At 38.3% G+C, this 13,583-nt stretch overlaps 1 protein-coding gene across 3 annotated transcripts in view; it reads right to left on the minus strand.

Moving 5' to 3' along the window:
* The window catches only part of PCGF5 (polycomb group ring finger 5), a 130,025-nt gene that overhangs the window by 35,147 nt on the left and 81,295 nt on the right, over positions 1 to 13,583 (minus strand). For all 3 annotated transcript variants that reach the window (XM_059169477.1, XM_059169478.1, XM_059169476.1), the window contains exons 4-6: positions 12,868 to 12,923; positions 12,694 to 12,753; positions 10,057 to 10,205 (exon numbers count right to left, since the gene is read on the minus strand). In XM_059169477.1, coding sequence (XP_059025460.1) covers positions 10,057 to 10,205; positions 12,694 to 12,753; positions 12,868 to 12,923 — 265 coding nt within the window. The remainder of the gene's footprint in view (positions 1 to 10,056; positions 10,206 to 12,693; positions 12,754 to 12,867; positions 12,924 to 13,583) is intronic.

Genomic DNA, 13,583 nt, shown 5'->3' on the forward strand with positions numbered 1-13,583 from the left:
TTTAATTAATTATCAAATTCCTAAGAAAGTTGATTCTGAGGGTTTTTTTTTGTGTGTGTGTGTGGGGGGGGGGGGCAGTTTTTTCATTGCTGTTATGGAAGAATGACATTTTGAAGGTCCTTATGCTACTATTTTCACTGCCTTCCTGCTCCTGACTTTGACTTTTGGAATTACAAAAGTAGCAAGTATGCTGTATAAACTGTACATGCAGCTACACCACGTTTGAGAATCACACCTTACTGCAGAGAAATGAGATACCTGAGAAGACTATAAAGAAACACAGACACAGTTTCTTTGCCTTGAACGGCTTTACAATCTAGTTTTAAGGATAAGACATATCCCCAAAAGACAGTAAAAGTAACCTGCCACCTTCAGGAACACAATGCATGCTGACTTAATAAATAATCGCCCAACTGAGTTATAAATGCAAATTCTACAGAATTTCAGAGAAGGGATTCGCTAGGGTTGAAAAAGCGTCACAAAGACTAGAGGGCTCTGCTTGGGTCTCGACAGAAGCATAGTGAAGTGGTGAGAAAAGGCAAGAACCTGCCAAAAAAAAGCATTACTGTTTTAGAGGTTCTAAATATTCTTAATATAATCCTTTGTCAGATATAAGGCAATAATCATTGGTCTTTATACTGATAACTATAAAGGAAGATAAACTTGTCAAGATAGGGGCTAGTGAAAGGCTATGAATGCTAACTTAAGGAGGTAAGACTTGACTCTGCAGGCCATAAAGTGGCAAAATATGGCCAGAGCCCTCAAGACAAAATTACCCTGTTTTGGTAAGTAAAGTTTTATGGGAACACAAGCCAGTTCATTCACTATCGTCTAAGGCCACTTTAGCACTATAATGAGTAAGCTGAGTAGTTGCTACAGAAAGCATATTTCATCTTTCCTTTTATACCTTTGTTGGGAGTTCCATAGGGCTCCAAATATTTACTATCTGCCCCTGATGTTGGCTATGACTCTGGCCCAATACCTTTAGGCTGTAGCCTCAACCCTGGATAATAAAAGAGAAATTAAGGGTATAGAAAACACTTAAGAGACTGCTTTAAAAAATCTATCCAAGGTGAGCAGCACTAGACTGAGGGAAAGTTTTCAGGACTTACGGCTGGTTGAAGGAAAACAGTGAAAGGTCAAAGATGACTCCAAAGTTCTGAACATGTATGATTAGTAGAAAGTTGCAGTGATAACCGAAATAGCAAGTTTGGAGTAAAGTTAGGTTAAAGCATAATGAATTTGTCTTTAAACGTGTTAAGTTTCAGATGTTAGTAAAACTTCCAATTGAAATATTTGAAAGTAGTTAGAGACTTCATTCTTCAACTTGGGAGAGGTGGCAGGGTTGGAAATAGAGGTTTAAAAGTTCTTTGCAGAGTTGAAGTCACAGAAAGTAGAACTGACCTCCTGGATAAATCCAGAGAAAGAGTAATTGAGTGGAAGAAAAGGTATTAGGAGATACTCACATGTATCGAGTAGAAGCCAGGAAGAAGTAGAGACAGTGTAGGAATGGCCAGAGAGAAAAGGTGGGAATCAGGGTAGCAAAGCAGAAGTCACATAAGCTATGAAAGTTGTTATATGAATAGAAGGCACAAGGATAAAGAAGAGTCTACAAAAGAAAAGAGTGAATGAATTAAAAGGTCAAGTGGGATGGTGAAGTGTCAAAATGTCAAGAGAATATCAAGGCAAGGGGTAACTTTTCAGATGAATCTCTAAAATTCAATGCTTTATAGGTTTCATACTAGAAATCTTATAGGAAGTAGACCTCACATTTATTTATGAAAAGATATTCAGCTTTTCTACTGACATTTCAAGATACATGACACAATTTACAAGCTAGTAACTCATGTATCAGAGAGCTAAAGATGATCAAAATCTCCATTAAGAATTCTTTTTAAAGATTTTTAAAAGACTTTTTAAGATTTTAAAAGATTTTTAAGATTTTTTAAAAAATTTATTTGACAGACAGAGATCACAAGTAGGCAGAAAGAGAGGAAGGGAAGTATGCTCTCTGCCGAGCAGAGAGTCTGACGCGGGGCTCGATCCCAGGACCCTGGGACCATGACCTGAGCCAAAGGCAGAGGCTTTAACCCACTGAGCCACCCAGGCACCCCAAGAAGAATTTCTTAAAAAGAGAATTATAGAAATGATTGGCAATGAGATAAATGTAAGGTTTTTAAAAACCCTGAAAAAAGACTTACAAAAAGGAAAGGGTGCTGCACCATGGCATAAAATCCAAGAGAAGCCTGGAAGGATAAATAGGTCCCATGGCTACTTCTCTAAAGATTACTGCAGCTCATTCTCTTTCCCCTCTTAACTAAATCGATTATTTTATTATAACTGTTTTTTTTTTTTATAAAAAGTTATACTTTATTTTTTTTTTATTTTTTTTTTTTATTTTTTATTTTTTATAAACATATATTTTTATCCCCAGGGGTACAGGTCTGTGAATCACCAGGTTTACACACTTCACAGCACTCACCAAATCACATACCCTCCCCAATGTCCATAATCCCACCCCCTTCTCCCAAACCCCCTCCCCCCGGCAACCCTCAGTTTGTTTCGTGAGATTAAGAGTCACTTATGGTTTGTCTCCCTCCCAATTCCATCTTGTTTCATTTATTCTTCTTCTACCCACTTAAGCCTCCATGTTGTATCACCACTTCCTCATATCAGGGAGATCATATGATAGTTGTCTTTCTCTGCTTGACTTATTTCGCTAAGCATGATACGCTCTAGTTCCATCCATGTTGTTGCAAATGGCAAGATTTCATTTCTTTTGATGGCTGCATAGTATTCCATTGTGTATATATACCACATCTTCTTGATCCATTCATCTGTTGATGGACATCTAGGTTCTTTCCATAGTTTGGCTATTGTGGACATTGCTGCTATAAACATTCGGGTGCATGTGCCCCTTTGGATCACTATGTTTGTATCTTTAGGGTAAATACCCAATAGTGCAATTGCTGGGTCATAGGGCAGTTCTATTTTCAACATTTTGAGGAACCTCCATGCTGTTTTCCAGAGTGGCTGCACCAGCTTGCATTCCCACCAACAGTGTAGGAGGGTTCCCCTTTCTCCGCATCCTCGCCAGCATCTGTCATTTCCTGATTTGTTGATTTTAGCCATTCTGACTGGTGTGAGGTGATATCTCATTGTGGTTTTGATTTGTATTTCCCTGATGCCGAGTGATATGGAGCACTTTTTCATGTGTCTGTTCGCCATCTGGATGTCTTCTTTGCAGAAATGTCTGTTCATGTCTTCTGCCCATTTCTTGATTGGATTATTTGTTCTTTGGGTGTTGAGTTTGCTAAGTTCTTTATAGATTCTGGACACTAGTCCTTTATCTGATATGTCGTTTGCAAATATCTTCTCCCATTCTGTCAGTTGTCTTTTGATTTTGTTAACTGTTTCCTTTGCTGTGCAAAAGCTTTTGATCTTGATGAAATCCCAGTAGTTCATTTTTTCCCTTGCTTCCCTTGCCTTTTGCGTTGTTCCTAGGGAGATGTTGCTGCGGCAGAGGTCGAAGAGGTTGCTGCCCGTGTTCTCCTCAAGGATTTTGATGGATTCCTTTCGTACATTGAGATCCTTCATCCATTTTGAGTCTATTTTTGTGTGTGGTGTAAGGAAATGGTCCAATTTCATTTTTCTGCATGTGGCTGTCCAATTTTCCCAGCACCATTTATTGAAAAGGCTGTCTTTTTTCCATTGGACATTCTTTCCTGCTTTGTCGAAGATTAGTTGACCATAGAGTTGAGGGTCTATTTCTGGGCTCTCTATTCTGTTCCATTGATCTATGTGTCTGTTTTTGTGCCAGTACCATGCTGTCTTGATGATGACAGCTTTGTAATAGAGCTTGAAGTCCGGAATTGTGATGCCACCAACGTTGGCTTTCTTTTTCAATATCCCTTTGGCTATTCGAGGTCTTTTCTGGTTCCATATAAATTTTAGAATTATTTGTTCCATTTCTTTGAAAAAGATGGATGGTACTTTGATAGGAATTGCATTAAATGTGTAGATTGCTTTAGGTAGCATAGACATTTTCACAATATTTATTCTTCCAATCCAGGAGCATGGAACATTTTTCCATTTCTTTGTGTCTTCCTCAATTTCTTTCATGAGTACTTTATAGTTTTCTGAGTATAGATTCTGTGTCTCTTTGGTTAGGTTTATTCCTAGGTATCTTATGGTTTTGGATGCAATTGTAAATGGGATTGACTCCTTAATATCTCTTTCTTCTGTCTTGCTGTTGGTGTAGAGAAATGCAACTGATTTCTGTGCATTGATTTTATATCCTGACACTTTACTGAATTCCTGTATAAGTTCTAGCAGTTTTGGAGTGGAGTCTTTTGGGTTTTCCACATATAGTATCATATCATCTGCGAAGAGTGATAATTTGACTTCTTCTTTGCCGATTTGGATGCCTTTAATTTCCTTTTGTTGTCTGATTGCTGAGGCTAGGACCTCTAGTACGATGTTGAATAGCAGTGGTGATAATGGACATCCCTGCCGTGTTCCTGACCTTAGCGGAAAAGCTTTCAGTTTTTCTCCATTGAGAATGATATTTGCGGTGGGTTTTTCATAGATGGCTTTGATGATATTGAGGTATGTGCCCTCTATCCCTACACTTTGAAGAGTTTTGATCAGGAAGGGATGTTGTACTTTGTCAAATGCTTTTTCAGCATCTATTGAGAGTATCATATGGTTCTTGTTCTTTCTTTTATTGATGTGTTGTATCACATTGACTGATTTGCGGATGTTGAACCAACCTTGCAGCCCTGGAATAAATCCCACTTGGTCGTGGTGAATAATCTTTTTAATGTACTGTTGAATCCTATTGGCTAGTATTTTGTTGAGTATTTTCGCATCTGTGTTCATCAAGGATATCGGTCTATAGCTCTCTTTTTTGGTGGGATCCTTGTCTGGTTTTGGGATCAAGGTGATGCTGGCCTCATAAAATGAGTTTGGAAGTTTTCCTTCCATTGCTATTTTTTGGAACAGTTTCAGGAGAATAGGAATTAGTTCTTCTTTAAATGTTTGGTAGAATTCCCCCGGGAAGCCGTCTGGCCCTGGGCTTTTGTTTGTTTGGAGATTTTTAATGACTGTTTCAATCTCCTTACTGGTTATGGGTCTGTTCAGGCTTTCTATTTCTTCCTGGTTCAGTTGTGGTAGTTTATATGTTTCTAGGAATGCATCCATTTCTTCCAGATTGTCAAATTTATTGCCGTAGAGTTGCTCATAGTATGTTCTTATAATAGTTTGTATTTCTTTGGTGTTAGTTGTGATCTCTCCTCTTTCATTCATGATTTTATTTATTTGGGTCCTTTCTCTTTTCTTTTTGATAAGTCGGGCCAGGGGTTTATCAATTTTATTAATTCTTTCAAAGAACCAGCTCCTAGTTTCGTTGATTTGTTCTATTGTTTTTTTGGTTTCTATTTCATTGATTTCTGCTCTGATCTTTATGATTTCTCTTCTCCTGCTGGGCTTAGGGTTTCTTTCTTGTTCTTTCTCCAGCTCCTTTAGGTGTAGGGTTAGGTTGTGTACCTGAGACCTTTCTTGTTTCTTGAGAAAGGCTTGTACCGCTATATATTTTCCTCTCAGGACTGCCTTTGTTGTGTCCCACAGATTTTGAACCGTTGTATTTTCATTATCATTTGTTTCCATGATTTTTTTCAATTCTTCTTTAATTTCCCGGTTGACCCATTCATTCTTTAGAAGGATACTGTTTAGTCTCCATGTATTTGGGTTCTTTCCAAACTTCCTTTTGTGGTTGAGTTCTAGCTTTAGAGCATTGTGGTCTGAAAATATGCAGGGAATGATCCCAATCTTTTGATACCGCTTGAGTCCTGATTTAGGACCGAGGATGTGATCTATTCTGGAGAATGTTCCATGTGCACTAGAGAAGAATGTGTATTCTGTTGCTTTGGGATGAAATATTCTGAATATATCTGTGATGTCCATCTGGTCCAGTGTGTCGTTTAAGGCCTTTATTTCCTTGCTGATCTTTTGCTTGGATGACCTGTCCATTTCAGTGAGGGGAGTGTTAAAGTCCCCTACTATTATTGTATTGTTGTTGATGTGTTTCTTTGATTTTGTTATTAATTGGTTTATATAGTTGGCTGCTCCCACATTGGGGGCATAGATATTTAAAATTGTTAAATCTTCTTGTTGGACAGACCCTTTGAGTATGATATAGTGTCCTTCCTCATCTCTTATTATAGTCTTTGGCTTAAAATCTAATTGATCTGATATAAGGATTGCCACTCCTGCTTTCTTCTGATGTCCATTAGCATGGTAAATTCTTTTCCACCCCCTCACTTTAAATCTGGAGGTGTCTTCGGGCTTAAAATGTGTTTCTTGGAGGCAACATATAGATGGGTTTTGTTTTTTTATCCATTCTGATACCCTGTGTCTTTTGACAGGGGCATTTAGCCCATTCACATTCAGGGTAACTATTGAGAGATATGAATTTAGTGCCATTGTATTGCCTGTAAGGTGACTGTTACTGTATAGGTCTCTGTTCCTTTCTGATCTACCACTTGTAGGCTCTCTCTTTGCTTAGAGGACCCCTTTCAATATTTCCTGTAGAGCTGGTTTGGTATTTGCAAATTCTTTCAGTTGTTGTTTGTCCTGGAAGCTTTTAATCTCTCCTTCTATTTTCAATGATAGCCTAGCTGGATATAGTATTCTTGGCTGCATGTTTTTCTCGTTTAGTGCTCTGAAAATATCATGCCAGCTCTTTCTGGCCTGCCAGGTCTCTGTGGATAAGTCAGCTGCCAATCTAATATTTTTACCATTGTATGTTACACACTTCTTTTCCCGGGCTGCTTTCAGGATTTTCTCTTTGTCATTGAGACTTGTAAATTTTACTATTAGGTGACGGGGTGTGGGCCTATTCTTATTGATTTTGAGGGGCATTCTCTGAACCTCCTGAATTTTGATGCTCGTTCCCTTTGCCATATTGGGGAAATTCTCCCCAATAATTCTCTCCAGTATACCTTCTGCTCCCCTCTCACTTTCTTCTTCTTCTGGAATCCCAATTATTCTAATGTTGTTTCGTCTTATGGTGTCACTTATCTCTCGAATTCTCCCCTCGTGGTCCAGTAGCTGTTTGTCCCTCTTTTGCTCAGCTTCTTTATTCTCTGTCATTTGGTCTTCTATATCACTAATTCTTTCTTCTGCCTCATTTATCCTAGCAGTTAGAGCCTCCATTTTTGATTGCACCTCATTAATAGCTTTTTTGATTTCACCTTGGTTAGATTTTAGTTCTTTTATTTCTCCAGAAAGGGCTTTTATATCTCTCGAGAGGGTTTCTCTCATATCTTCCATGCCTTTTTCGAGCCCGGCTAGAACCTTGAGAATTGTCATTCTGAACTCTAGATCTGACATATTACCGATGTCTGTATTGATTAGGTCCCTAGCCTTCGGTACTGCCTCTTGTTCTTTTTTTTGTGTTGAATTTTTCCGTCTTGTCATTTTGTCCAGATAAGAGTAAATGAAGGGGCAAGTAAAATACTAAAAGGGTGGCAACAACCCCAGGAAAATATGCTTTAACCAAATTAGAAGAGATCCAAAATCGTGAGTGGGGAGAAAGGGGATAAAAAGAGGTTCAAAAAGGAAGAAAGAAAAAAGAAAAAAAAAAAAAAAGAAAAGAAAAGAATATTTTTAAAGAAAGAAAACACCTAAGAAAAATGTAAAAAAAAAAAATATATATATATTAGATAAACTAGTAAAAAATCGTTAAAAAAGAAAAAGGTAACAGTTAAAAAAAATTTTACCCGAAGGCGAGAAAAAAAAAAAAAATGAAAAAGAAAAAATTAAATTAACTGCAAGACTAAAAAAAATCACAGGAAAAAAGCCATGAGTTCCGTGCTTGGCTTTCTCCTCCTCTGGAATTCTGCTGCTCTCCTTGGTATTGAAACCGCACTCCTTGGTAGGTGAACTTGGTCTCGGCTGGATTTCTTGTTGATCTTCTGGGGGAGGGGCCTGTTGTAGTGATTCTCAAGTGTCTTTGCCCCAGGCGGAATTACACCGCCCTTACCCGGGGCCGGGGTGAGTAATCCGCTCGGGTTTGCTTTCAGGAGCTTTTGTTCCCTGAGCGCTTTCCGTAGAGTTCCGGAGGACGGGAATACAAATGGCGGCCTCCTGGTCTCCGGCCCGGAGGAGCCGAGAGCCCAGGGCCCCACTCCTCAGTGCGCCCTCAGAGAACAGCGCCCAGTTACTCCCGTCTGCCTGACCTCCGGCCGCGCTCTGAGCTCACCGAGCCTGCGACCGGTTCAAGGTAACACGGAGCTGCGAGCTTACTGTCGGCTCTGTCTCTGTAGCCGGCTTTCCCGTTCCAATACCCGCAAGCTCTGCGACACTCAGACACCCCCGATCCTTCTGTGACCCTGCGGGACCTGAGGCCACGCTGACCCCGCGTGGGCTTCACCCCGGTTTAGCCTCTGGAGCGATGTCCCTCAGCGGAACAGACTTTTAAAAGTCCTGATTTTGTGCGCGGTTGCTCCGCCGCTTGCCGGGAGCCGGCCCCTCCCCCCGGGGTCTATCTTCCCGTCGCTTTGGATTCACTTCTCCGCCGGTCCTACCTTTCAGAAAGTGGTTGTTTTTCTGTTTCCAGAATTGCTGTTCTTCTTCTCTTCGATCTGCCGATGGATTTTCAGGTGTTTGCAATCTTTAGATAAGCTATCTAGCTGATCTCCGGCTAGCTGAAGCAGTCTCAGCTTGCTACTTCTCCACCATCTTGACTCCTCCCCCCTATAACTGTTTGTTTGTATGTGAAAGTCCTAACTTCAGTTCCTTGAGTGAAGAATTTTTTTTTATTACTCGTTCCTTCACTGAATCACTATGCTCCTATATCTTCTTTGTTGTAAGAAGCTAGGAAAACTTAATCTGAGTTGGAAATTATTTGCTTTTAATTTCCTAATAGGAAAATATCATTTAATGTATTAGTGAAAAACCCATTCACAGATTTATACAGAGGAAGAAAATAAGAGACACTGAATATAGGTATTTGCATAAAACATGTGGAGTATAAAGAGAAAAACAATACTCTCAATCATTGATAAAAAACTATTTAAGAGCTAAAGCAGTGAACATTTATAATTAAAAGGGAAGTTGCTTTCAATAAAAAAGCAGAAAACATTACTTAAATAACAGCATTTACAGACCAAAGAAAATAAAAGTAAATAGGGTGTGTTGCATCTCCACTTCCTCATATCAGGGAGAGCATATGATATGTGCTATGGTGAGTGCTGTGAAGTGTGTAAACCTGGCGATTCACAGACCTGTACCCCTGGGGATAAAAATACATTATATGTTTATAAAAAAAAATTTAAAAATTAAAAAAAAATTTAAAAAATGAAGAATAAAATAAGTAGAAATAAAACAAAAAGTAAATAGGGTGTGTTAAACTCTCTCTCGTACATAGATCCTTCACAAAAAGGTCGAATTCGCAGGTAGATACAGGGGGAAACTGGATTAAAGATGGAGATCCCTACAGGGAATATCTGGGAACCTTTAAGAACTTTCAAAATTCACAGGCACTTTAGGACACCCAATTTTACTTCAAAACCAGTTATATTACTTATAAAATGTATTAGCCATGACATGGATGGCTTTTGAGTTGTAAATAAGAACATACAAATAAAAGAGCAAATGAGGAGAGGATGAATGAAAGAGTTGGAGACCCTGCCCATCATGCGATGGAATGATGTCAGTCTGAATTGCTTACCACACATAAAAAGGGAGAAACAATGTATATGAACTCCCAACAAAGGTATAAAAGGAGGTGACAGAGAACTGGAGGTGTGATTCTTGGACTTAGCCACTAGGTGGTGGCATTGGCCCAGGACTGTTCAGTTGTGGTGGCTGGAAAGCGGGTGCTGGGAATAGTAAGCACTTGTTTGGTCATTTGTAGCTATGGGGCTGTCAGGGAATGGCAATGTATTTTGTTGATAAAAATTTAGAAAGCAAACACTAGTCAAATTCTTCAACAAATTATCAAAGATTTACTATAAAATGATTATAAAAATATAACTGTGCTTGTCCACTCACCTTTACTACATTGTCCCCTGACTGTCCATTATTTCGTAAACAATCTAGACATATAGCAATTTGTGGGTCACTTCTGTGATAGTCTTTATCATCTTGATTTTCATCACCTTCTTCATCTACTTTAGGTTTGTCAACTTTTGAAGTATCATCTGCATATTTTAAACAAATCTAAGTTAGATATAACTCAAAGTTGATTTTAAAGTTAAACTATGTTAAGACAAAAAAATCATCAAAGCAAAAAAGTTTTAAAAAACTAAGAAATGCTTTTTAGACATTTTGTTTTGATGAAGAATACTTGAAAATTTTAATATCTCTAAAATGTTCCGACCGATTCAACAATGGAAACATTTTTAAAAATCCATCACTGACTTATTAATATAACCTCAGGTTTTTAGGCTCACTGGGAAATCCAAATGAAAGATTCAGAGCTAGCTATATCTGGCCACAAAAATTATTGCAGTTAATGATTAGACCACTTAGAAAGTAGACAGGATATAAAAATACTCCAAATTTTATACATATATATCCAAATTTGAAACCAAGTATTCTTTTCAACGTATAAAGTTCTGAGTTCTCAAAATTTCAAATTATTAGAGACTCAAAAAACCAGCTAGTGAGATATTAGAATGAATTAGCTTTTTAAAACATGTATGTAGCTATGTAACATTAAAAAAATCCATGAAAGAAATCTGAATCACATACTCTGTTATATACAAATGTATTGAACCTATGAAATACCTGCAGCCTACATATAATACAACTCATGTGCCAATTCATTTATTAAGAGAGTCCCTTTCATTCTGTATTTGAGATGCATTGTGCTAGGCTTGGGGTACTACTGAAATTAGAGTATTCTCATCCTTACCATCACAGTGGTCGGGGTAGAAGCAAGTAAAGAAAACAGACAGATGGAGAAGTATGATAAGGACTCTGATGGAAGAGGTAAAAATAGACTATGTGGGCACCTACAAGAGAGGTATCCAAACTTGGGGTGAAGCAGAAATTCAGGGAAGATTTCCAGATAAAATATACCCAAGCTGAAACTTAAAAGAACTAGCCAAGCGTTATGGTACAGAAAATCCCGGGGGGGAGGGGTTAGCTCCTCTTCAACGCCTAATAAAAGCATTTACAATTGTATCCTAAATGGCAAATGGGTTCTCTTCTGCATTCATTCTTCTATATAGTTATGTTGAACCCACAAAGACAGGAGCTAACCTTTTATGAACCAAACTCCCAGCACCAAAAAAAGATTGACATTCTCTACCCAAACTCAAGACAAAACATTAGAAAATATTTTAAAAAGGGAGAAATGTGGGTAAAGGGAGATACACACAAAGTAGGCTGTAGTCCTTCATGAGTCTATCCATATGATATGCTGAGTGGACTAAACCTGCTAATATACCTTATGACAATCCCTTGGTTTCCTGTTCTCTTGAAAAGACAGTCAAAAATTGGAACATTTAGTCAACTTTATATTATACTTTCATTATAGCACTACTATCTAAACTGCAATTTACACTTGGGTAAAACAAGTCTTTAGTGAAGTCATGTTTTGTCATGGGCTTCTTTGCCCATTTTGTTGTTACAGATAAAAAATAATCCCTAACTACCTTATTCCAGTAATTGAAAACTATTCTCAAGTCCCCATCTCTCCCCTTACTGGAAGCCAGCCTTGTACAGTTAAGTTGAACTAATAAAACTATGAATCTCAGTTTACAGATAAAAAGAGAAAGACAGGATTTCCTCAACCTATCTTAATGATATATAACTGATAATCTTATGATCTTAAGGGAAAAAGAGAGGTGGAAGACTAAGCTCACAAGGAGCCTATAAAAACACGAATACATCCTTAAAAGATTTCAATGGTATTTATACTATCCCGAAATAAATCTAGTATTAAATAACAGTGGGAAAGCATACTATTTCTTTTCATTTCAGGTATGTTATGCTTTTTTTCCCCCTTGTGTGAATTATACATACTAAAAGCCTTTTCTCTGCCCAGGAAGGTTTGCCACTTTGCCGAGATTATTATTAAAAACTACTGAAGGCAGAGTCTCCTGGGACCCAGAAGAGACACGTGGACACTCAGGGTAAGTAGTGGAGAGAATTCCCATAAGCACGGAGAAGTATTTTGCATATCTCAGGATATATAAATTTGTATCATCTGAGTTCCACCTACCAACACATAATTCTGGATTATCAGAGCATAGACAGACCTGATATGGCACTCAGCCACATCTTGGTTCTTTCTCCAAGAAAACAAACATACAGAATAAAATAAATAAAATAGAAAACTCCTCAGGGTTTAGTTGTAGACTATGGCTATTTCTTCAATTTCCTTTAGCTCCCCAGCAAATACTACTATAATCAGTAGGGAGTTTTTAGTTTTATCTTCCTTTTCTCTTCCCAAAGCCCAATTTTCTCTACTTCCAATTGCTTTCATTGGTGTGACTCCAGATTTACACGCATGTATATAGAATCTCATGGTTTTATACAAAAGGATCATAATGTAAATGAAGGGCTACATAAATTTTGTACAGGAGAAATGTGAGCTTGAAGAGATACTAGTTCACCAAAGCTACAAAAACCTAGCCACTTTGAGGGAGTGTATCAGATTCAGATAAAAGAAAAAGTCACCTTGTCCATTTTCTTGAGGCTTATTTTTCTTCCAGAATTCAGATTCACGCTCAAGTTCCTCTAATTTAAAAGAAAAAAGAAGTGTGAAAATAATGGAAACAATCATGAAATCTTTAATAGAAATGGTGACTTTACAGAACATAAAAATCTGCAAGAAGCCAAAAAGCAACTTACGTTCTCGTAGTCCAGGGACCAGCTTAAATATAATTTCCTCTAATGTATTATCCAACCTTCCAAAGGGGAAAAAAAGAGAATATACTAACAGTGAAGATACGGCAATCCACTATTTAAACAATTAGAGACTGTATCTTACAGGTATTACAAAATACAAGACATAGACAGTTTTAGCCCATCCACTATCCCAAACTCTTCTGCGCACAGAGCACACCCATTTCTAGCCTTTCCTGCAGGGGCTGGTCGATTACAAAAATGGTTCCAGTCTCCAGCTCTCTATGGCTCTACACTCTGAACAGGGCTTTGAAATTCCTCCCTCTATTAAAGGATGGCATCTACTTCCTCACCTTGAGGATATACATGGGCTAATTCTGAAATATGGTTATTAGGCCAACAGAATGTGGCACAGGTGACACTGTGCTTACTCTGAACCAAAGCTTTACAAGGCCTCCCATAATTCTGTGCACTCACACTCTAGGAATCCCGCCACTGCAAGAATGAGTCTGGAGGATGGGTACCATGCATGCACCAGGCTGCCCTGCTGAGGCCACCTTAGACTCATTCATTCACTGTGGTCTCCTGAGTGAGGCCAGCCAACACGAGAAGAATCACCTGCATCTGTGAACCACAGAGAACTGTGAGGAATAATAAATGCTTTTCCTACTGTCTTAAACATGAAATTTGGGCTGGTCTGTTATGCAACAACAGCTGATACA

Source organism: Mustela lutreola, chromosome 4 (genome assembly GCF_030435805.1).
Source record: "Mustela lutreola isolate mMusLut2 chromosome 4, mMusLut2.pri, whole genome shotgun sequence".
Lineage (NCBI taxonomy): Eukaryota > Metazoa > Chordata > Mammalia > Carnivora > Mustelidae > Mustela > Mustela lutreola.